The 24,082-nt window shown below is 40.9% G+C and overlaps 1 protein-coding gene across 1 annotated transcript; it reads right to left on the bottom strand.

Annotated features, from left to right (window-relative positions):
* Positions 1-5,141: 5,141 nt before the first annotated feature.
* LOC112221933 (N-fatty-acyl-amino acid synthase/hydrolase PM20D1.2-like) lies at positions 5,142-20,212 on the bottom strand. Its single transcript, XM_024384389.2, has 13 exons — positions 19,897-20,212; positions 19,693-19,779; positions 9,745-9,980; positions 8,970-9,056; positions 8,755-8,888; positions 8,451-8,570; positions 7,892-7,967; positions 7,675-7,736; positions 7,473-7,551; positions 7,126-7,197; positions 6,740-6,905; positions 6,472-6,571; positions 5,142-6,111 (listed from the first exon to the last, which is right to left on the bottom strand). The coding sequence occupies exons 1-13, from the start codon at positions 20,114-20,116 to the stop codon at positions 5,982-5,984; spliced, it is 1,569 nt and encodes a 522-aa protein (XP_024240157.1). The 5' UTR covers positions 20,117-20,212; the 3' UTR covers positions 5,142-5,981.
* Between the last annotated feature and the right edge of the window lie 3,870 nt (positions 20,213-24,082).

The following is a 24,082-nucleotide window of genomic DNA, read 5'->3' as shown; positions in this document are numbered from 1 at the left end:
TGATGCTGCTTATTGTGACTCGATTCCCAGAGATTGTAATCTCTTCCTTTCATTTGAAATGTTTGAAACCTTTGTTTGTTGTTACACCGTTAACCCAACAGTAAAGTACTTCCAAGTAGTTAGTATAAGTCACTCGTCAAACCTCATTCCACAGGGTGTCTTCAGGTTATCGCTCCTCCCTTGTACTTGATTGATGAATTCAATCAATCAAATGTATTTATAAAGCCCTTTTTATATCAGCTGATGTCACAGTGCTGTACAGAAACCAAGCCTAAAACCCCAAACAGCAAGCAATGCAGGTGTAGAAGCACGGTGGCTAGGAAAAACTCCCTAAAAAGAAACCTAGAGAGGAACCAGGCTACGAGGGGTGGCCAGTCCTCTTCTGGCTGTGCCGGTTGGAGATTATAACAGAACATGGCCAAGATGTTCAAATGTTCATAGGTGACCAGCAAGGTCAAATAATAATAATCACAATTTGTAGGGGGTGGAACAGGTCAGCATCTCAGGAGTAAATGTCAGTTGGCTTTTTATTTATTTATTTATTTTTATTTTACCCCCTTTTCGTGGTTTCCAATTGTTAGTAGTTACTATCTTGTCTCATCACTACAACTCCCGTACGGGCTCGGGAGAGACGAAGGTCGAAAGCCATGCGTCCTCCGAAACACAACCCAACCAAGCCGCACTGCTTCTTAGCACAGCGCGCATCCAACCCGGAAGCCAGCCGCACCAATGTGTCGGAGGAAACACAGCGACCTGGTTAGCGTGCACTGTGTCCGGCCCGCCACAGGAGTCGCTAGTGCACGATGAGACAAGGATATCCCTACCGGCCAAACCCTCCCTAACCTGGACAATGCTAGGCCAATTGTGCGTCGCTCCATGGACCTCCTGGTTGCGGCCGGCTGCGATAGAGCCTGGGCTCGAACCCAGAGTCTCTGGTGGCACAGCTAGCACTGTGATGCAGTGCCCTAGACCACTGCGCCACCTGGGAGGCCGTCAGTTGGCTTGTTATAGCGGATCATTCAGAGTATCTCTCCTGGGCCAGACTACACTCAATCATAGGACCTACTGAAGAGATGAGTCTTCAATGAAGACTTAAAGGTCACGACAGAGTCTGCGTCTCTCACATGGATAGGCAGACCATTCCATAAAAATGTAGCTTTATCGGAGAAAGCCCTGCCTCCAGCTGTTTGCTTAGAAATTCTAGAGAGAGTAAGGAGGCCTGCGTCTTGTGACCGTAGCGTACGTGTAGGTATGTATTGCAGGACCAAATCGGAAAGATAGGTAGGAGCAAGCCCATGTAATATTCTGTAAGTTAGCAGTAAAACCTTGAAATCAGCCCTAGCCTTAACAGAAAGCCAGTGTAGAGAGGCTAGCACTGGAGTAATATGATCACATTTTTTGGTTCTAGTCAAGATTCTAGCAGCCGTGTTTAGCACTAACTGATGTTTATTTAGTGCTTTATCTGGATAACTGGAAAGTAGAGCATTGCAATAGTCTAACCTAGAAGTGAAAAAAGCATGGATACATTTTTCTGCATCATTTTTGGACAGAAAGTTAGATTTTTGCAATGTTACGTAGATGGAACAAAGCTGTCCTTGAAACAGTCTTGATATGTTCGTCAAAAGAGAGATCAGGGTCCAGAGTAACGCCAAGGTCCTTCACAGTTTTATTTGAGACGACTGTACAACCATCAAGATTCGTTGTCAGATTTAACAGTAGATCTCGTTTCTTGGGACGTAGAACTAGCATCTCTGTTTTATCCGAGTTTAAGAATAAAACATTTGCCGCCATCCACTTTCTTTTATCTGAAACACAGGCTTCCAGGGAGGGCAATTTTGGGACTTCACCATGTTTCATCAAAATGCACAGCTGTGTGTCATCCGATAGCAGTGAACATTAACATTACGTTTCCGAATGACATCACCAAGAGGTAAAATATATAGCGAAAACAATAGTGGTCCTAAAACAGAGCCTTGAGGAACACCGAAATTTACAGTTGATTTGTCAGAGGACAAACCATCTACAGAGACAGACTGATATCTTTCCGACAGATAAGATCTAAACCAGGCCAGAACTTGTCCGTGTAGAACAATTTGGGTTTCCAATCTCGCCAAAAGAATGTGGTGATCAATGGTATCAAAATCAGCAGTAAGGTCTAGGAGCACGAGGCAAGATGCAGAGCCTCGGTCTGACGCCATTAAAAGGTCATTTACCACCTTCACAAGTGCAGTCTCAGTGCTATGATGGGGTCTAAAACCAGACTGAAGCGTTTCGTATATTGTTTGTCTTCAGGAAGGCAGTGAGTTGCTGCGCAACAGCTTTTCAATTTTTTTTGAGAGGAATGGGAGATTTGATATAGGCCGATAGTTTTTTATATATTCTGGGTCAAGGTTCTGCTTTTTCAAGAGAGGCTTTATTACTGCCACTTTTAGTGAGTTTGGTACACATCCGGTGGATAGGGAGCCATTAATTTCAACATAGGAAATAGGAGTTCAACATAGGAGGGCCAAGCACAGGAAGCAGCTCTTTCAGTAGTTTAGTTGGAATAGGGTCCAGTATGCAGCTTGAAGGTTTAGAGATCATGACAATTTTCATCAATGTGTCAAGAGATATAGTATTAAAAAACTTGAGTGTCTCTTGATCCTAGGTCCTGGCAGTGTTGTACAGACTCAGGACAACTGAGCTTTGGAGAAATACACAGATTTAAAGAGGAATCTGTATGATCTAATGATCATGATCTTTTCTTCAAAGAAGTTAATGAATTTATCACTGCTGAAGTGAAAGCCATCCTCTCTTGGGGAATGCTTCTTTTTAGTTAGCTTTGCAATTTTCTGGAAGCTTGCTTCAGGGCTTAGGTATTTTCTGTATACCAGGGAGCTAGTTTCTTATGACAAATATTTTTTGTTTTTAGGGGTGCGACTGCATCTAGGGTATTACGCAAAATGAGAGCATCCCTACAGCTAGGATGGAGCCCGTCACTCCTCAGCAGGCCAGGCTTGGTCCTGTTAATCTACAAATTCTATATTTTGCGAGGTGCAGAAAACAGTTTTCAACCAGCGATTGAGTTGTGAGACTCTGCTGTAGAGCTCATCACTCCCCCTATCTGGAAGGGGGCCAGAGGCAATTACTCGATGCCGACATCTTTCTAGCTGATTTACACGCTGAAGCTATGTTGCGCTTGGTGACTGATTCATCCTAACATTTTTGGTGCCGACGTGGATAACAATATCCCTATACTTTACACTCGCCAGTTTCAGCCTTAGCCTGCACCATCTTCAGATTAGCTTTAACGTTGGTAGCCCTCCCCTGGAAACCAGTGTATGATCGCTGGATAATTCATTTAAAAGTCTAATACTGCGGGTAATGGAGTTGCCAATGACTAGGGTTTTCAATTGGTCAGAACTAATGGTGGGAGGCTTCAGCGTCTCAGACCCAGTAACGGGAGGAGAGACCAGAGAGACACGGACTCTAACTCGCTGCTTAATGGAGAGAACAGGTTGAAAGTTTCTGTCGGTTGAATAAGCGATACCGGTTGAGCATTCCTACAGCATTTCTTTCCAGACACCATGAGAAAATTGTCCGGCAGTGGGGACTGTGCGAGGGGATTTATACTAACTACATATTGGTGGCACAGACGCGGTTTCACCCTTTCCTACACCTAAATTACCCTTGCCTAACGATTTTGTCTTAAGCTGGGCTTGCTGCAGGGCTATCCTCGCCATAAGGCGATTGTTCTCCTGTATATTATGAGTACAACGACTGCAATTAGAAGGCATAATGTTAATGTTTACTACTTTGCGTCGGCTGGTGGATGTCCTGACAAATCACGTCCAGATAAAGCGTCCGGGATGAAAAAGTTGAATGAAAAAAGTTGAGCAAGGGAAAAAATAAAAATATAAAACGGTAATTAAAAAGTAAAAACCGTAAAGTTGGCAGGTAGCAAAGTAAGGTTAGCAACAAACCGCACACAGCAGCACGTAAACAAGTCTACAAGTTGTGACCGGAAATTATGCGAAAAAGGTCACTAATTAGTAAAGAACTCCCCTCACCCAGTGTTGCCAACTACTCAGTAAGGAAAGTAAGCTATTGGCTGTCCTAAAAGTCGCTAGAAGTCACTAAATGACGTCATTGCCTAATTTGCATAATTGGCCATGTGCGATGTAATTGTGATGGACGCTGTAGAAGAGAGGAATAACGTTGTGGGAGAGACAAAAAGTGAGTAACAAAACACCCTAAATATGTTTAGAACTACAAATGAACTTCTGTTGATTCTTGTTTTTTTTTGTCAGAATTCCAAACCTCCTCCTTTATCTGGGTTTGGGACCGGCAAAAGTGACCCAAAAGAGACACTGGCGGAGTTACTTATTTTTAATTTACATTTTTTTTCTTCTTAATTTGGTTTGGTTTTTAACCTTATGGTCCACTTAGGAGCCTACAACAAGTCACAGTTAAACATGAACATTTTTAACCATAATTGTTTTTGTATAAATATCTACATTAACAATCTAAATGGGCCAAAAAGAGACAATAGAAAGAACTGTCAATGGCAATGTGAGAAAATTATGGTGACTAGTCTGGCCCTAATTCAGGTTAATTGTTTGTTTTTTCCAGACCCCCCTCCACACCTAGAGTAAAATGTGTTAACCATAAATGGCAGCTTGCTTTGGGTGGAACTCTTACAAGGCTTTGCCTTTTGAGTATGTTTTTGAGATGTCATGTTTTTTTTTTTTTACATTAAGTTTGGTGTAGAAATCAGCCTTACAATGCCCGTGTATCATCTCCAATAAACGACTTCAACCAACCTTTGAATTCAGGGTTTGATGCTTTCACATCAGTCTTCAAAAGTCTCCAACACCAGAAATAGTCGATTTTTTAAAAATGTGTCGCTAGAGGGGTCTGAATACTCGCTAAATAAAGCAATAAAGTCGCTAATTTGTCAACACTGCCCTCAACTGGTTGTCTAGGTCTTAATTGAAAGGAAAAACCCAAGGAACAAACACTTTGACAACCTTGGTATAGCTGAAAAAAACTATTGTAAAGCTCCTTGTTAATGGTTTGGAATGACATTAGACCTACTGTCTGAACACTTCTAAAATAATGTCTGACTGTACATATCAACTGGAAACAAAGATGGCCATCACCACAGTGCATCATGTTTATTAACCATTATGTTCACCACATCAATGATATCTTCAGCTTTATTGGCCCAGTACCTCACACACCGGGCAGCAGTATTTCAAGACATTTTTTAGAATTTCAGTTCTCAAACAGATAAATCAAGTATTGCACCTCAATTAACCTGTATTAAATATTCACACAAAAAAACCTAAAGTAACTCATAGAAATCAGCAAGTAAGATATCACGCTTAGTCAAAATATTTCAAGTTTCATACCATTAATGTGCATTGAAAATAAATGATTTATATCATATCTTTATATTTGTTTAGAAACCATTCCATAGGGAGGACATTTGTCCAGTAGCTCTCACAGCACACTGCATACACTTCACCCACCACAATGATTTCCAATTCAAGTTTCACGTCAATGACCAATAACAAAATAGTAACATATTACATTGATTTTTTTATACCCATTAAAAACTTTATGGCCATAATAAAAATCTAACTCCATCTCTCTTATGCAATACCGTCACCAGTGTTTTGTTTTTTTACAACACAGAGATCAAAATCTCCATGTTTACATGTCTGTTCCTCGTGAGAGCCTGCCCCCTTTTGATGTCTGAGTAACATTGAATTGATGTACTCACTGATAATACAATCAGACTGTCTTCATTCAAACTATAGCATTGGTAGTTTGTTGTTGTTTATTATTATTAATATATATATTAGCATCACCAAGATATGTCTGTACTTCATCCAAAATAAAGGAGGGACCCAACCTGAAGGGGTAAATAGAATCTAACAACAAACTCATTTTTATCTAGATTATGAATGTAAGTGGCCCCCAAATACCCTACTGCTTTAGAGCTCATGGCCAGCACTGTGGGGAGAAGGGAGCTCCTTGATGTCACAGTTCTGGATCAGATTGAAATAAAAGACCACCAGTTCCTCATAGTTCTTCTTAGAAATCCTCTCGTTAATACCATGGAACCTGGAAATATAGAGAATGCATAAACAGTGGAACGATAGCAAGCAAACTACAGTGTTAGTAAGGTGAGACTTTATCTTGTTTGTTCAATGCAAACAGAGGGCATTGTTAAACCTTCCTTGTCAAGACGCTGTGCATGTAGGGCTGACATACATTTATTTTATGGTTCAACAGTGTCACATGGTTAGATCATAAGACTTGAGTTTTAGTCTCCTGGTCAACAAAAGGGCAGTGTTAGAACAATCTCCTCAACAGGCTATTGAAAGATACAGTACTATCCAGTTACTATGACTACATTCAACACCTGATAAAGAGAGCTCTTCTCTACAGAATATCCAGTGCCCCAGCTACAATGAGTCGTACCTCTGGGTGTCCCCTGGTCTGATCCAGGTAGGTGCAAAGCGATAGATGTCCTTGGCCAGGTCAGTGTAGTGGCGGCTGTCTGTGTTCCCGATGCAGACACCTGCACGTTGGAATATGATAGATTTGTATGCTGAATACTATGTCATAAAAATGTGAACATGTTACCTAAAAAAAAAAAAATCATACCAAAAACAGGATCCCCCCTTTCCCCAACATCACAGTGGGCAAATCAAACAAATACCACTCCCTCTTCTATTCCGTTTCTTACCAGGCGCAACAGTAACTTGTGGGAACTGGTCCAGCAGGGTCTTCTTGATGGTCTGGAACCCAAAGGATGTTTCATCATACGAGCTGACAGGCAGTGGGTCAAAACCATTCACCAGCTCCATCTTCACTCTCTCATCTCCCACTGTGGATTGGATGAACTCTAGAACCTGACAGGAAGACACAAACACTATACATTTTGAAAACTGGGGAGAGTTTCCTTGAACTGTACTTCAAAGTTGCCAGCATGACTAAATAGTTTATAAATTCAGTGTCTCGGTTTTGTGAGATGGACCTATGATTTTAGCTTTACAGTATAATAGAACATGAATTTTGAATATAACATGCTGTTGAACCATATATGTAGATGTATAAAATGCTAATCCCCACCTCTTCTACGGTCTGTGCTGGATGTATCCGCAGATTCACATAGGCCTCAGCAAGGGAGGGAAGAACATTCACCTATGAAGAACAGAAACATCCAAGTATTGTATTTGCATAATAGATGCAGCCCAAGACTATATAACATAAAACAATTGGAATTCTGAACATATACAACATTCTTTCAAAGAACATATCACACAAAATGTATGACGTATTACAACAATTTCAAAGACACCGTATTGAAAGTGCTCTCGAGACAAACAACTGCTGAAACTATAGAAAACCTCAGGAGAATCACTTTAACAAAACACCTTCATGCACTATAACTCATTTATTATAACAAGATATTGTACCTTAACACCAGAGTTGAACATGGTGACTGCAGTTGTGGTTCTCAAAAAAGCATTTGTGTCAGGACTTCTTTCCATTACTCTGTAACATAAATACATGTTATTTAGGTTTTATAACTCAATCAAGTATAATCTGCAATTATTTCCAATGTAATTGAAATAATCAAGGTGGAACAAACCAGAGAAATTCAGTGAGGGAAATTACCTGCCAATAAGTGGAGAGAACAGCCACATATTTGACATGACAAACTTAATTGGGAGTCCAAACTGTAAGACAAAGACATTTCAAAGTGATTTAAAAAGCTGTGTACTTATTTTAAAATGATGTTAAGACTAGTACTAAACACTACACTCTATATCGCAGAACATCCCATAGGATAATTGAAGCCAATGTAGGACAGAGGTTAGAAACACAGCATTACCCTGTGAGCTAAGTGTTCAAAGGTCCTGCGCTCAGGGCCTTCACCAAACAATATGGGCATAGGGTTGTCCTCCAACCTGACAAAACAGATCACGTGGGCTTAGAGAATGTGGGCTTAGGGTTCACAACATGACATGACAATATACTCTGATGCAGACCTAAAACAATGTATAACTAGCCGATTACGAAATGTCCTCGCTTTAAGGAGTTCACTCATACTCAACTGAGAGGTGTATACAACTTTCTTACTTTCTCGTGTTCTTCTTATTTCTATTTCTTTTGTGTTTTTGTACTACTTTACATTATAGTACTATGGATATTGATTATTGCATTGTTGGGATAGCGCTTGCAAGCAAGGCATTTCACTCCACTTATGTGCGTGACAATAAAAACTGAACCTTGGGCCTTATAAAATATTTGTCTCAGGCTCTATAATGTTCATGGCTGACCAAGCAAGAAAAGTGGAATTCCCCTTCATTGAACTGTAGGTGTTAAGCAATGGCTATACATAGAAGACCCATCTAGTCCGTGATGAGTGTGATTCCCAAATCCCCTTTCACCTTTTGACAGCTCCAGCCAGGATGCCGATGCTGCTCTCTCTGGGAGGCATGGAGGAGTGACCCGGGGCCTTGAAGACACTCAGTTTCACCGTGGCTTGTCCCTTCTCACTGATCCCAATCCTGACACATATACACACAGGCAGGCCCACACACGTTTAATAAACAGTGAGTGCAACCTATGACGTAAACCTTATAAGTAGCACTTAATAAAATGCATTTATAAAGGGCTTTTTACATCAGCAGAGTGTCACAAAGTGCTATAGAGCCTAACATATGAGACAAGAGTTAATGAATGAATGCTTACAGAGCAGCAGGCCCCTGCAGACCACTGATGACTCCATCCAGCACAGCCAGACCCTCATCCAGTATGAACGCCAGCTGCACCCCTTTCCTCTTCAGCACCTTCACTATGTTCATGGCCCCCTGCAAGCCACCCACCTACAGTACAAAGAGAAGATCATGCTTCTAAATTCTGTCCCTTTCGGTTTCTGAAATAAAATACCTCTACTAACTTCAAACCTCTTCATCATGACCCAGACCAATGAAGAATCCCCTTTGCGGAGAATAACCTCTTATCAACAGGTACTCCAGCGCCTGGAGGACTCCCTACAGTGAAAAAAAATAGTCTGTTTAAATTCTGACAATATGAAATCGTATCACAGTAAACACATTGTTAAATCAGGCCCTTGGCTTAAATCAGGGATGGGTGTCCCCGCTCGTCAGCACAGAGAATTTTTACTTTTTAGAGTTCATTTCAGTGAATTCTTCACATTTTGCCACAGGGTGTAGAGAAAATGTTGCAGTTTTAAGCAAGTTTGCTCCAATTACAGATTTTGCAATTTTATAACTAATTTCATGCAATTCTACTCATTTTTCCATGGGTTGGATTTTGTTGTTGTTGTTGCTGTTTACAGCTCATTTCATGCATTTCTACCCATTTTGCCATAGAGTGGAGAAATGTTTGCAGTTTAATATATCTGAGTGAGACTGACTAACAAAATCAATTGCAGGGCCCCCCCCAGCAGGTAATTTGACCATGACAACAAGTTTAGATTGCTAAATTAGTTTTGCAGCCAGCTATCTAAAACAATGTAGCTGACATGGGCTAATTGACTGACTATCAGTGACTCACGTAAAAAGAGAAACTGATGATGCACAACAATTTTTAAATTGCACCTTGTGTATTCTACTACTTCTAACTCGCAACAGTAAATTGAGACCCCAACTGAGTTCCCAAAATTGACCAGAGCGCCTTGGGAAGTCCCATAAACCTCTACCTACGGTCAACACTCACCATGACGGACTGCTTGTTATCGATGGTCCCTCTACCATAGATGAATCCATCTATCTCCTTTGCAGAGAATGGTGGGACCTCCCATCCATCATTCTCATCAGCAGGCACCACATCTATGTGGGCCAGCAGCATGTAGGGGACCAGGGCCAGGTCAGAGCCAGGCACCCAGAACAGGTGGCTGTAGTTGGCCACAACCTCATGCTGGACCAGGTGGGAAGAGAAAACTGTAGGGAAAACTGGAAGAGGGAAAACATGTGTTTAGTGTAGGGCAGTGGTTCCCAAACTCTTTTGGCCCACGACCCCAACCATGTGAAAATAAAAATTCTGTAATTAACAGCCAATGGTAACTTTTTTATTTGGAGCTATGGCAGTCTTCTCAACTCACCATTGCTTACTTTTAATGTGGGGCTATGAAGTTCAACCTGGATCAACATTTGGGTTAATGCAGACGAGAGCACTGAATCCAACTTCACAGTTATGAGCTGGCGATGAGCACCATGAGTTTTATGGTGCTTTCAAGACAACGAGGTCAAATCATGACATCAATGATCTTCAGGTCAGAGCTCAAGAAAGAAGCTGTGCCTGGTTCGCTTTTAAAATATATATTTTTTTAGTTTAACACTTTTTTTGGTTACTATATGATTCCATGTGTCATTTCATAGTTTTGATATTTTAGATCCTTCAAAGTAGCCACCCTTTCCTTGACAACAGCTTTGCACACTCTTGGCATTCTCTCAACCAGCTTCAACTGGAATGCATTTCAATTAACAGGTGTGCCTTGTTAAAAGTTAATTTGTGGAATTTCTTTTCCTTCTTAATGCATTTGAGCCAATCAGTTGTGTTGTGACAAGGTAGGGGTGGTATACAGAAAATAACCCTATTTGATAAAAGACCAAGTCCATTTTATGGCAAGAACAACTCAAGAAAGCAAAGAGAAACGACAGTACATCATTACTTTAAGACATGAAGGTCAATCAATCCAGAAAACGTCAAAGACTTTAAAAGTCCTCAAGTGCAGTCACAAAAACCATCAAGGGCTATGATGAAACTGGATCTCCACACCAGACTCAGAAAGTGCAGCCAAAATAAATGCTTCACAGAGTTCAAGAAACATCAACAGTTCAGAGGAGACTGTGAATCAGGCCTTCATGGTCAAATTGCTGCAAAAAAAATCACTACTAAAAGGACACCAATAAGAAGAAGAGACTTGCTTGGGCCAAGAAACAAGAGCCATGTTCATTAGACCAGTGGAAATATGTCCTTTGGTCTGGAGTAAAATGAACATTGCTTTTAGAGCTGAAATGATACAACATAATCCCAGAAGCACAGCACACTTGGTTTTAATGTCTGTAAGCCTTACCATTGCTGAGATATTCCAATTTGTGCCTAAATTGTGGGTCAAAAAGGTCACAGGAGATAATGCACAGGTCAATGGCAAAGCCTTTGCCAAAAATTGCACCAAAATGTTACAAATTAGCTGTTGAAATATGTGCATAAATTGTTGTTCACAATAAATCTGATAAACTAGCATTTTCCCAACTGAGTTATTTATTTTAACCGACTAATGCATTTAATCACATGCTACTGAACTAACCAGAAGTAATACTTTTAGGGTTTTAGTGTGCTTATAAAAACAGCAATACTTACAGTGGGCAGAACAAGTATTTGATACACTGCCGATTTTGCAGGTTTGCCTACTTACACAGCATGTAGAGGTCTGTAATTTTTTATCATAGGTACAATTCAAATTAATTACTTAAAAATCATACAATGTGATTTTCTGGATTTTGTTTTAGATTCCATCTCTCACTGTTGAAGTGTACCTATGATAAAAAATTAGACCTCCACATGCTTTGTAAGTAGGAAAACCTGCCAAATCGGCAGTGTTTCAAATACTTGTTCTCCCCACTGTATGTAATTCGACTAGACACTAATTTTTTTTCTGCACACTCCGCTCTAAAACCTGAGCTAGAGAAACTGATCTAACAAACTGCTTCAGATTAGATTACCTGAGAAAATATGTGTGTTTGGTGGCAGCTAACCTTCCTGAGCTACTAAATGTGTGCACAACAAACCATTTTCCAAACAGATTATTGGCCAATGTATTAGCAGCAAAGAAAATATTCCATACAGGCAGATGTCATTACACTAGGTGCATATCTTAAATTCGTTAGTTCATAGTGAACATGCAAAAAAAAGGTCAACCAATAAACTGTGTGCACGAAAGAAAGACAAACAGAACAAAAAAGAAATAAAAAGAAAAAAATATTACATTTGATGGTTAAAATGTAGACTGTCATGAGAGTTTAAGCTCTGAGCATAATGATCATGGGCTCACACATTACCTTGACATCTGTCCAGGGTTTCCTTTATGAAAATGAGGCTCTGGACATTTGACCTTAAGACATTTGAGAAATGTTGCAGACAAATATGCATTTGGTGCATAATCTGATTAGAGAGTTCATCCACAATGCTGAGAATGAAATAAATCACATTTAGATTATGGTAATTAGTCTTAGCAGAAAATGCAAGCCAAGGATGCATTGACGCGTATCGACGTTGTCGTCTAAACTGGAGGAGGAAATTGTCCAAAAACAAACTTAAGTTGCACGGACCCAACAATGATAAAGTGAATATCACCGGGGATATGGCCGATGCTCTCCGCTGGTGCCAATAAGATAGGCCTATAGCCTATGGTTGTTAGCTTAATTAAGTTGTGGATTTATACAACTAAAAGACTGATTTGAGTCTTTGTCTTCTCTTTACAGCAATACCATTTGCTTTCCAAACTACGTTTTCACGCAATTATATTTCGTAATATTGTGATATGCCTGGCTGGGCCCCCTCTACTATCCACAGACAGTAGCAACTTAGTAATCATCTACGGTGTTTGCTGCGCACGCTGCCCAAATTGCACGCACTGCCTTTGCTTCCAACTGTAGGCTATGCCATTTAAAACAACCCACAACTTGTTTTTTCTTTTAAGGCTTGGGGAATTTAAATGTTCCTCTGTGGCCAAATCATGCTTTAGTAACCTATTTTGAATTATTTTATTTATTTCTGTATAAACTGGAGTAGGCTAATTATGCTATATAATTTTAGCAATTCATTTAAATGTACTTAGTCTTATGGGCGGACCACCTACGAGCATATGTCAATCCACTATGCACCAAAGTAGAAAAGTTGACCTATTCTATTGGTCAGCTTGTCAAGAAAGAAATAGCCAAAAAGGACTCTGGGACAGGTATAGGACAATAGATCCTAAATTCATTATTTATCCGTTATTTTACCAGGTAAATTGACTGAGAGCACGTTCTCATTTGCAGCAACGACCTGGGGAATAGTTACAGTGGAGAGGGTGATGAATGTGCCAATTGAAAACTGGGGATTATTAGGTGACCGTGATGGTATGAGGGCCAGATTGGGAATTTAGCCAGGGGGTTAACACCCCTACTCTTACAATAAGTGCCATGGGATCTTAAATGACCTCAGAGTCAGGACACCCGTTTAACGTCCTATCCGAAAGACGGCACCCTACACAGGGCAGTGTCCCCAATCACTGCCCTGGGGCATTGGGATATTATTATTTATTTTTTTAGATCAGAGGAAAGAGTGCCCCCTACTGGCCCTCCAACACCACCTTCAGCAGCATCTGGTCTCCCATCCAGGAACTGACCAGGTCCAACCCTGATTAGCTTCAGAAGCAAGCCAGCAGTGGTATGCAGGGTGGTATGCTTCTGAATTGATCCCAAATTCATACAACCATCTGTCCGACAGCGCCAATTAAATTTCACTAAATTACCCCATAGACCAATAAGCATTAAGCATGACTGGTCAAATGGATTTAGATCAACTGTTAGTTCCATCAATGAATAGGCTAAAACTCATTATTTCTCAATGGGAATTTTTCACCTTTTCCAAATTGTATTTATCTCTATTCATTTATTTACGGCCAAAAGCCGGCTATTGGAAACCTTGCATCTGTCCCACCTTTTACCCCACCCTCACAGACTGTGTGTACTTACATTATTCAAACTAATTGGTCAGAAGAGGTCATCCTGACGAGAAATATATCTGTTAAACATGGGACGAATACAGGCCTATTAATATCAAATAAACCAAAACAGAATGAGCATCTTAAATTTCATACAAATACAGTGCCTTGCGAAAGTTTTCGGCCCCCTTGAACTTTGCGACCTTTTGCCACATTTCAGGCTTCAAACATAAAGATATAAAACTGTATTTTTTTGTGAAGAATCAACAACAAGTGGGACACAATCATGAAGTGGAACGACATTTATTGGACATCTCAAACTTCTTTAACAAATCAAAAACTAAAAAATTGGGCGTGCACAATTATTCAGCCCCTTTACTTTCAGTGCAGCAAACTCTCTCCAGAAGTTCAGTGAGGATCTCTGAATGATCCAATGTTGACCTAAATGACTAATGATGATAAATACAATCCACCTGTGTGTAATCAAGTCTCTGTATAAATGCACCTGCACTGTGATAGTCTCAGAGGTCCGTTAAAAGCGCAGAGAGCATCATGAAGAACAAGGAACACACCAGGCAGGTCCGAGATACTGTTGTGAAGAAGTTTAAAGCCGGATTTGGATACAAAAAGACTTCCCAAGCTTTAAACATCCCAAGGAGCACTGTGCAAGCGATAATATTGAAATGGAAGGAGTATCAGACCACTGCAAATCTACCAAGACCTGGCCGTCCCTCTAAACTTTCAGCTCATACAAGGAGAAGACTGATCAGAGATGCAGCCAAGAGGCCCATGATCACTCTGGATGAACTGCAGAGATCTACAGCTGAGGTGGGAGACTCTGTCCATAGGACAACAATCAGTCGTATATTGCACAAATCTGGCCTTTATGGAAGAGTGGCAAGAAGAAAGCCATTTCTTAAAGATATCCATAAAAAGTGTTGTTTAAAGTTTGCCACAAGCCACCTGGGAGACACACCAAACATGTGGAAGAAGGTGCTCTGGTCAGATGAAACCAAAATTGAACTTTTTGGCAACAATGCAAAACGTTATGTTTGGCGTAAAAGCAACACAGCTCATCACCCTGAACACATCATCCCCACTGTCAAACATGGTGGTGGCAGCATCATGGTTTGGGCCTGCTTTTCTTCAGCAGGGACAGGGAAGATGGTTAAAATTGATGGGAAGATGGATGGAGCCAAATACAGGACCATTCTGGAAGAAAACATGGAGTCTGCAAAAGACCTGAGACTGGGACGGAGATTTGTCTTCCAACAAGACAATGATCCAAAACATAAAGCAAAATCTACAATGGAATGGTTCAAAAATAAACATATCCAGGTGTTAGAATGGCCAAGTCAAAGTCCAGACCTGAATCCAATCGAGAATCTGTGGAAAGAACTGAAAACTGCTGTTCACAAATGCTCTCCATCCAACCTCACTGAGCTCGAGCTGTTTTGCAAGGAGGAATGGGAAAGAATTTCAGTCTCTCGATGTGTAAAACTGATAGAGACATATCCCAAGCGACTTACACCTGTAATCGCAGCAAAAGGTGGCGCTACAAAGTATTAACTTAAGGGGGCTGAATAATTTTGCACGCCCAATTTTTCAGTTTTTGATTTGTTAAAAAAGTTTGAAATATCCAATAAATGTCGTTCCACTTCATGATTGTGTCCCACTTGTTGTTGATTCTTCACAAAAAAATACAGTTTTATATCTTTATGTTTGAAGCCTGAAATGTGGCAAAAGGTCGCAAAGTTCAAGGGGGCCGAATACTTTCGCAAGGCACTATGTAGTTGACTGGCAGTCCTTGCGGAGGGCCTCTCTCCCTCGACAGGTGACAAGCAACGTTCCTCTCTCTAACTAATAGCAGACTTGCTAAAAACAGAAATTGTCACCTCCGTGGTCTCACTTGCTGCATATCAAATTGTTACTAAGAATTAGAGTTCGACCATTTAATCGGAATGGCCGATTAATTAGGGCCGATTTCAAGTTTTCATAACAATCGGAAATCTGTATTTTTGGACACTGGTTTGGTCGATTTTTTTTATTTATTATTTATTTTACACCTTTATTTAACTAGGCAAGTCAGTGAAGAACACATTCTTATTTTCAATGACGGCCTAGGAACGGTGGGTTAACTGCCTTGTTCAGGGGCAGAACAACAGATTTTTACCTTGTCAGCTCGGGGATTCATTTTTGCAACCTTCCGGTTACTAGTCCAACACTCTAACCACCTGCCTTACATTGCACTCCATGAGGAGCCTGCGTGGCAGGCTGACTACCTGTTATGTGAGGGCAGCAAGAAGCCAAGGTAAGTGGCTAGCTAGCATTAAACTTATAAAAAACAATCAATCTTCACATAATCACTAGTTAACTACACATGGTTGATGATATTACTTACTAGTTTATCTAGTGTGTCCTGTGTTGCATATAATCAATGTGGTGCCTGTTGATTTCTCATCGAATCACAGCCTACTGGGCCAAACGGGTGATGATTTAGCACTGTCATTGCACCAAACCTAACCATAAATATCAATGCCTTTCTTTAAAATCAATACACAAGTATATATTTTTAAACCTGCATATTTAGTTAATATTGCCTGCTAACATGAATTTCTTATAATTAGAAAAATTGTGTCACTTCTCTTGAGTCCCATGCATGCAGTCAGGGTATATGCAGCAGTTTGGGCCACCTGGATCGTTGCGAACTGTGTGAAGTCCATTTATTCCTAACAAAGACCGTAATTAATTTGCCAGAATTGTACATAATTATGACATAACATTGAAGGTTGTACAATGTAACAGCAATGTTTTGACTTAGGGATGCCACCCGTTAGATAAAATACAGAACGGTCCCGTATTTCACTGAAAGAATAAACGCTTTGTTTTCGAAATGCCTGCAGCAGCAGGCTCGTACGCATTCATTCAAGCGCACTTGCGTGCGTTTTGCCAGCAGCTCTTCGCAATGCTTCAAGCATTGGGCTGTTTATGACTTCAAACCTATCAACTCCCGGGATTAAGCTGGTGTAACCGATGTCAAATGGCTAGCTAGCGGGGTGAGCACTAATTGCGTTTCAATCGGTGACGTCACTCACTCTGAGACTTGGAGTAGTTGTTCCCCTTGCTCTGCAAGGGCCGCAGCTTTTGTGGAGCGAAGGGTAACGATGCTTCGAGAGTGGCGGTTGTCGATGTGTTCCTGGTTCGAGCCCAGGTAGTGGCGAGGAGAGGGACGGAAGCTATACTGTTACACTGGCAATACTAAAGTGCCTATAAGAACATCCAATAGTCAAAGGTATATGAAATACAAATGGTAGAGAGAGATAGTCCTATAATAACTACAACCTAAAACTTCTCACCTGGGAATATTGAAGACTCATTAAAAAGGAACCACCAGCTTTCATAGGTTCTCATGTTCTGAGCAAGGAACTTAAACGTTAGCTTTTTTACATGGCACATATTGCACTTTTACTTTCTTCTCCGACACTTTGTTCTTGCATTATTTAAGCCAAATTGAACATGTTTCATTATTTATTTGAGGCTAAATGGATTTTATTGATGTATTATATTCAGTTAAAATAAGTGTTCAGGCCCTTAACCGGGTGACACAGTGGTTAAGGGCGCTGTACTGCAGCGCCAGCTGTGCCACCAGAGACTCTGGGTTCACGCCCAGGCTGTTGTAACCGGCCGCGACCGGGAGGTCCGTGGGTCGCCGCACAATTGGCATAGCGTCGTACTGGTTAGGGAGGGCTTGGCCGGTAGGGATATCCTTGTCTCATCACGCACCAGCAACTCCTGTGGCGGGCCGGGCGCAGTGCGCGCTAACCAAGGTTGCCAGGTGCACAGCGTTTCCTCCGACACATTGGTGTGGCTGGCTTCCGGGTTGGATGCGCGCTGTGTTAAAACCTCTTAGAACTACCCATCCCGGATCCGGTATATTTGTCATCAGCAACGCTGAATAGCATAGCGCAACAGTCAAACAATATTACTAGAAAATATTCATATTCATGAAATCACAAGTGAAATATAGTGAAACACAGCTTAGCCTTTTGTTAATCACCCTGTCATCTCAGATGTTTTAATTATGCTTTACAGCAAAAGCAATACAAGCATTTGTGTATGTTTATCGATAGCCTAGCATAGCATTATGTACACTTAGCATCAGGAAGCTTGGTCATGAAAATCAGAAAAGCAATCAAATTAATCGTTTACCTTTGATGAGCTTCGGATGTTTTCACTCACGAGACTCCCAGTTAGACAGCAAATGTTCCTTTTGTTCCATAAAGATATTTTTTAGATCCAAATACCTCGGTTAGTTTGATGCATTATGCCTAGGAATCCACCGGAAATAGCGGTCACAACAACGCAGACAAAAATTCCAAATTAGATCCATAATAGCGACAGAAACATGCCAAACGTTTTTTTATAATCAATCCTTAAGGTGTTTTTCAAATATCTATTCGATAATATATCAACCGGGACAGTTGGCTTTTCACTAGGACCGGGAGGAAAAATGGCTACCTTTCTGTGTTGCGCAAAAATCACACTGAGAGCCAACAACAAACCACTTACGCAATGTGGACATTTACACTCATTCTTCAAAATAAAGGCCTGAAACTACATCTAAAGGCTGTAGACACCTTAGGGAAGCCACAGAAAAAGCAATCTGGTTGATATCCCTTTCAATGGGCAATAGGGATGCATAGAAAGACAGGGGTTTCAAAATAAGAGTCACTTCCTGATTGGATTTTTCTCAGGATTTCACCTGCATTATCAATTCTGTTATCCGCACAGACAATATTTTTACAGTTTTGGAAACTATAGTGTTTTCTATCCTAAGTTGTCAATTATATGCATATTCTAGCATCTGGTCCTGAGAAATAGGCAGTTTACTTTGGGAACGTTATTTTTCCAAAAATAAAAATAGTGCACCCTAGCTTCAAGAGGTTTTAGAAGCAGAAGGCTTGGTTGGGTTGTGTATCCGGAGTTGTAGCGATGAGACAAGATAGTTGCTACAAACAATTGGATACCACGAAATTGGGGAGAAAAAGGGGTAAAATAAAAAATGTAAAAAAGTGTTAATTCAGTATTGTTGTAATTGTCATTATTACAAATAAATAAAAATAATCGGTATCTGCTTTTTTTTGTCCTCCAATAATCGGTATCGGCGTTGAAAAAGGTTGACCTCTACTAAGAATCTGAGGTTTGAATGTATTAAACTATTTGTTTCACCAAATCGAGAGAAACAGGGTGCGAGGGGAGAAAACCTCTAACCATTGCGAGCCAAACAGAACGCCCCACCCTCCCCAACAGTAAGCAAAGACAAATGTTAGCTAGCTAGGTGCTGTAGCTATCTAGCCAAACAGCTTGTCAGCCAACTCCTCGCAGTAAATCTACAATCGCGTCAGCATGAAAGCAACATTATCCCATTAACCGTATCTTTGTAGTGGTACGTAAATGTTGCTTACCTTCTGAGGCGGTTTCTGCGCTTTTTCCCCCCACAAAAATACTTCCAGGCGACAGTCAGCATGTATACTCGGAGTTGAAACACACACCGTTAATGATTGGACAAGATAACAACAGAAATTGACGAATGTGAAGGCAGTATTTTCCGGAGCGTGAAAAGGGGTCAGAAGAGTCAACCGCTCTGGTCCACTGAGTCAGGGTAAGCTTTTAAGGCTTTTATGAACGTTTAAAAACAGACATCGACACACAAAGGAAAATGTCAAAATATTTAACAGTTTATCAAAGTAATTTATAGCACCAGCGCCAAACATCAATTTTTTCACGTGATATCATTTCTAGTGGAGTAAACGGATGCATTTCTGCTTGAGTATCATAAAGCAGTGTCGAAATGCTAATTGGTAACTGTGTGGTCAGTGAAAACATATTTCCTACATTAACCGTCTGCCTATGGAATGGATCATCGTATACTCCCGGGACCAAAACAAAGTTACCTCTCCTCAGGAGGCTGTCGAACTCGCCCAGTGCGGTGATGTTGAGCTGCGTCTTCGCTGTTGACACCGTGGGAATCTGGATAGCCTCTGCATACAAAAAAAGCCGGTGGCGTTGACCAAATTTAGTGTGCATGTTATAGCGATTATTCACACAACATAGGCTGTCAAATTTGCTCAGTTTGATGAAGTTAGGCCGGATCTCACCTCTGAAATTAGCAAGAAGCTCCTTTCGCTGGTGCTGGTTTATGTCAGACGCAATGTTGTTCGTCTTTTCCCAGTGTGCAAGTTGAAGTCCTGAATTCACGTCAAACGTCAGAGTCCTTAAAGTGGCTGCAACGAAACATACTATAACAACGAATAATAAGCTGAGAGACACAATTTTGACTAACTTCATAATATTACATTCTCCACTGCGGTCAGTCATTTTTACTATTTGACAGTACACACACACAGCGTGTTAATGCAGCTGCTCGTGACGTTTTTATATATGATCGTTAGAGCGTCATGTGCTGGGCTTGAAATAGGGTACCCACCCTTTAAGTTAACATTTGAAATGGAAAGAGTTAAAGTTCGAGTATGGTCATCACAAGGATCCAAGATAGCACTGACATGTCACCAGATAACCAGCATACTGACTAACTGTTCAACTAAATATGCACATGCATGCAGTTTGAATCAAAATGTCATACAGCATGTGTTATTCATTTGGGACCATGTCCAAATGAAAAGAATCTCTTTATTCAAAATAACTCAAACACAAAAGCAACTCTTGAAAAAACACTGAATTCCCTAACATTTTTTGTTTAAAGTAGCTATTTCACACCCAAAATAGAAACTGAAAAATTACAGATGGGTTCGAAAAGGTATTCACAAAATATATTTTTTAATATTGCTTATTAGTTTGACTTTTCAGTGCCCAAAAACTGTACTGAATAAAGATACATTTACAAAACCTTTAAAACAAGAGAATACTGTCCCTGATCACATCTTTGATGAACTCTAACACAGACTGGACTTTGATAACCCCAACTGAACCAATGTATAAATTGTTGCTGTAACGCCATTCAGTTCTCCTTGATGCATACTTTTAATTAAATACAACATCTTCCCTTCAGTTACAAATCTCAAAATTGTATTATTTCTCTAAATTAGGCCCAATAACTTTATTTTCTGCACTTCCACCATCACTGTATTTATTTGAACAGTAGTTTCATCTGAACATTTTCCAACCCACAAGGTTATAATGGCGACCTTGCTTGGTTAAGAGTGGCATCATCCAAAATGTAAAGGTGAATTACAGTGACCAAATGAAGTTCCTCACAACAACTGTAAACCAATTTGTGGAGCATCCTTCCTTAACCCCCAAGTGTGCACTACTTCTCATCATGGATTTTAAAGTTTAGGATTGGTATAAGCATTGGCTGGATTAAGTTTTATCCACTATTAAATTCATGCATAAAATGATTTCTCCCTTTAGGAGAAGGGTGGAGAGTCAGTACACAGACCTAGAGCAGGGGAGTTACTCCTCCCTAGAGAGGGTGTACAGATGAGTCCTAAGGGTCATCCTAGAGCGACAGTCCCTCAGTCGCTGTCCCCATACTGAGGTTGTCCAGCAAGGCCACAAAGGGATAGTCCGAGCTGTGCTCCATGGCAGAGTAGATGCGTTCGAGGAGGCAAGTCAAGATGAGGAAGACCAGGATCTGGGCTCACAGAGGCACCAGGCAGCGCTCCAATGCCTGTCTCTGTAGGGTCATGGGACTGGCAGGCAGGTCTGGGTATTTAAACTGGACTGGTTGCCCCGCTGCACCCTTGATAGGCCTCCGACAGGTGGCACTGGAAGAAAGAGTATAATTGACCACATAAAAAAGGTAGACAAATAAGTAGGAGAATATGGAATCTAGGTAGCCTCAGTAAGCAGTAACCATAAAGTCTCTGGGACATAACCTGAGAGATAGCTACCTTACAAATGGTGACTATTCCCTAATTGTCATGGCTTCTGTATGTGTAGTGTTGTTTTATGGAAACTGGACTTACACAATGCCAGTGTGTATAGATTCGGTCTCTAGGAACTCCATCAGGACATCTGTGACCGGCTCCTGAAGAAGAGAAACCAATCAGACTGTCTGACCCAAACAGATGAGAGGAAAGAGAAACAGCCACACTACCAGTGTCCCTCACCATCTTAAATCAGATCGGGTGGAATGGCAAAGAGATAAAAGGTTAGGGGAAAGTCATAAAGCCACTTGTGGTTGTTGTGCAAGATCTTAGGTTCAAAGTCGTGAGGTAAAAGTACAGTGAACCAAGACATTTCCCCCAAACCTTTTCTTAGTAAAACATTATTTTCGGTATGAATGAGCACTTTGATTAATGCACTAGCTTGGTTATATACATGAACAACCCAATCAAAGTCACAGTGATGGTAAAACCATTAACAGGATAATAAAGTATACCGTGTAGACCTGCATATACACCGTAGCTCTAGTGTATGAACTGTTGAAAGAGTGGAAAGATGGGAATGAATCTGAAAGACAACTAAACATGCTAATGTAGGGGGCCTTGATATGCTGTTAGAAAAAGGAGGTCTTTGGGGTGACGCAAGGTGATCGGTTAGCCGGGGTATACTTGTCCACCATCGCCATGTCCTGCTACAAGAAGTGAGAAAAATAATCATTAAAAGTATATTCCACATCCCCTCTACTCACTCTGTTAACCGCAGCCCAGTGAATCACCTTGATGGGTTCTGAATTCTAAAGTTGAAATATAAACAAGGATATTTCATGTTACTGAGGGAGAGAGGGGAATGCAGAACGTTTACATTGTCAGAACATGTTACGGTTAGACATCAGGTATCCTGTGGAAATGAGAAAGGCCACAGTCTGGTACAAGTCAACAGGACAGCCATGAGTTGGGGAGGAGTGAGGAATTTGGGCCAAGGTCAGATCAGATGAAGTGAGAAAGAACAGGAATCACTAAAGTCCTGTCTAGCAACAGAGATGTATTGGCTGTCCATATGTATAAGGAGGAGACTCAGTATAGGGGGAATATTTAAATACCCGTGCTTGTGTGAATATGTCTTTGTCACCATTGGGTAAAACTTGGTTTGAGCTTTTCATAGTTGTCTGTGAGTTTTTTACTCTTGTTTATTTAGAACCTAACAACATCCACTCAGTAACCACCAACAACAGCTTGTCACAGATAAGATTACTGAAATGTTTGTGATTACTACTGACCCGGTGGGGCCTTGGCCAAGGTCCCAGAATATTACTCCCAGTGTGCTTCTGTGTTCTACTACTGGAGAGAGGGCTTTGACTCTCAATCTGTGATTCCAGAGGAAAACTTAAATACAGAATATCACTCATTGGTCATCACTTTAGTGGGGATTAGATATTTAGGTTGATGTGATTGTCAAGATTAGATAAAAACCAGATCAAAACAAACTTCCCTGCTCTACCATCTCAGTAATGCTGAAGCTCTGAGAAAAGGAATAGAAGGAATCATTACAACCGCCACCCAGAGATACAGATGGAGGCTGCACCTGCATGGGTTAAGTTAAGTTGTTTAGAGCCACAGCCCAATAACAGGACATCCAAAAATATGCTCCAACGGCTTGCTTGATCCCTTAAGTTGTCCCTTAAAACCCAAAATATGCACCAGCTTTGGAGTGTGAGAAGAGTGCACAATGTGCAGATTCAAGATGAAAAAAATTGCAAGAAGAGCAGAGATCCCATTCCCTTTGAAGAGTTAATGAGCAAGTTTTTCTAAAATGGTTACTGATCCTGTGGTATGTCCTAGCAGAGAGGATGTTCTGCTCCGCCCAACTCCATGCCCAGGTGTAACAGGCGATGGGGGCAACTGCCCCCCCCTCCCCCTCTGCTGTTGTGGAAGACAGCCACATTCCCATGATTCCCTGCATTCCTCTTGGGATTGAATTCATAGCGCCCCAGAGCTCTCCAAACCCCTACCAGGGTAGCATCATTGTTATCCCCTTACACAAAAGCATTACACTCCAGAAATAATTCCATCACCCATTTTAAAATGATGAATTTGTGAGTAATTCGTAAATAAGGGTACTGGTGGTCTAAGTAGTTGTCAGATTTACCATTCTCGACGATGGCATAAAACACTGATAATGATATTCAGCTTTCTTATTATTCAGAGAGTGCCGTTCCATCTGTTAAAAGTAAGGAGTAACCGAGCTGAGAACCACTGAGACACCACTGAGACATTGAGACAGTTTGCATTAGAACCCAGGCACAGAAATACCTAATTACTGTCACAAGGTGGCACTGCAGGCAAAAAATGTTCCTTACTTGAGGAGAATGACATTGCTGCATAGAACGTTCACTATTCTTTGATCAGGGTCTCAAAATAAGATCCTAGTATGAACCAC

This window comes from Oncorhynchus tshawytscha, linkage group LG22, assembly GCF_018296145.1.
Source record: "Oncorhynchus tshawytscha isolate Ot180627B linkage group LG22, Otsh_v2.0, whole genome shotgun sequence".
Classification (NCBI taxonomy): Eukaryota; Metazoa; Chordata; class Actinopteri; order Salmoniformes; family Salmonidae; genus Oncorhynchus; species Oncorhynchus tshawytscha.
This window is presented reverse-complemented; position numbering and strand designations above follow the sequence as displayed.

Excerpts from the sequence above, each read along its gene's own strand:
- LOC112221933 (XM_024384389.2), bottom strand. The coding sequence starts at position 20,116 with ATGACTGACCGCAGTGGAGAATGTAATATTATGAAGTTAGTCAAAATT. Across the intron at positions 9,057-9,744 it reads ATAACAAGCAGTCCGTCATG|GGAGTCCTCCAGGCGCTGGA; the intron begins GTGAGTGTTGAC and ends TTTTCACTGTAG. Across the intron at positions 6,112-6,471 it reads AGACCAGGGGACACCCAGAG|GTTCCATGGTATTAACGAGA; the intron begins GTACGACTCATT and ends CTATATTTCCAG.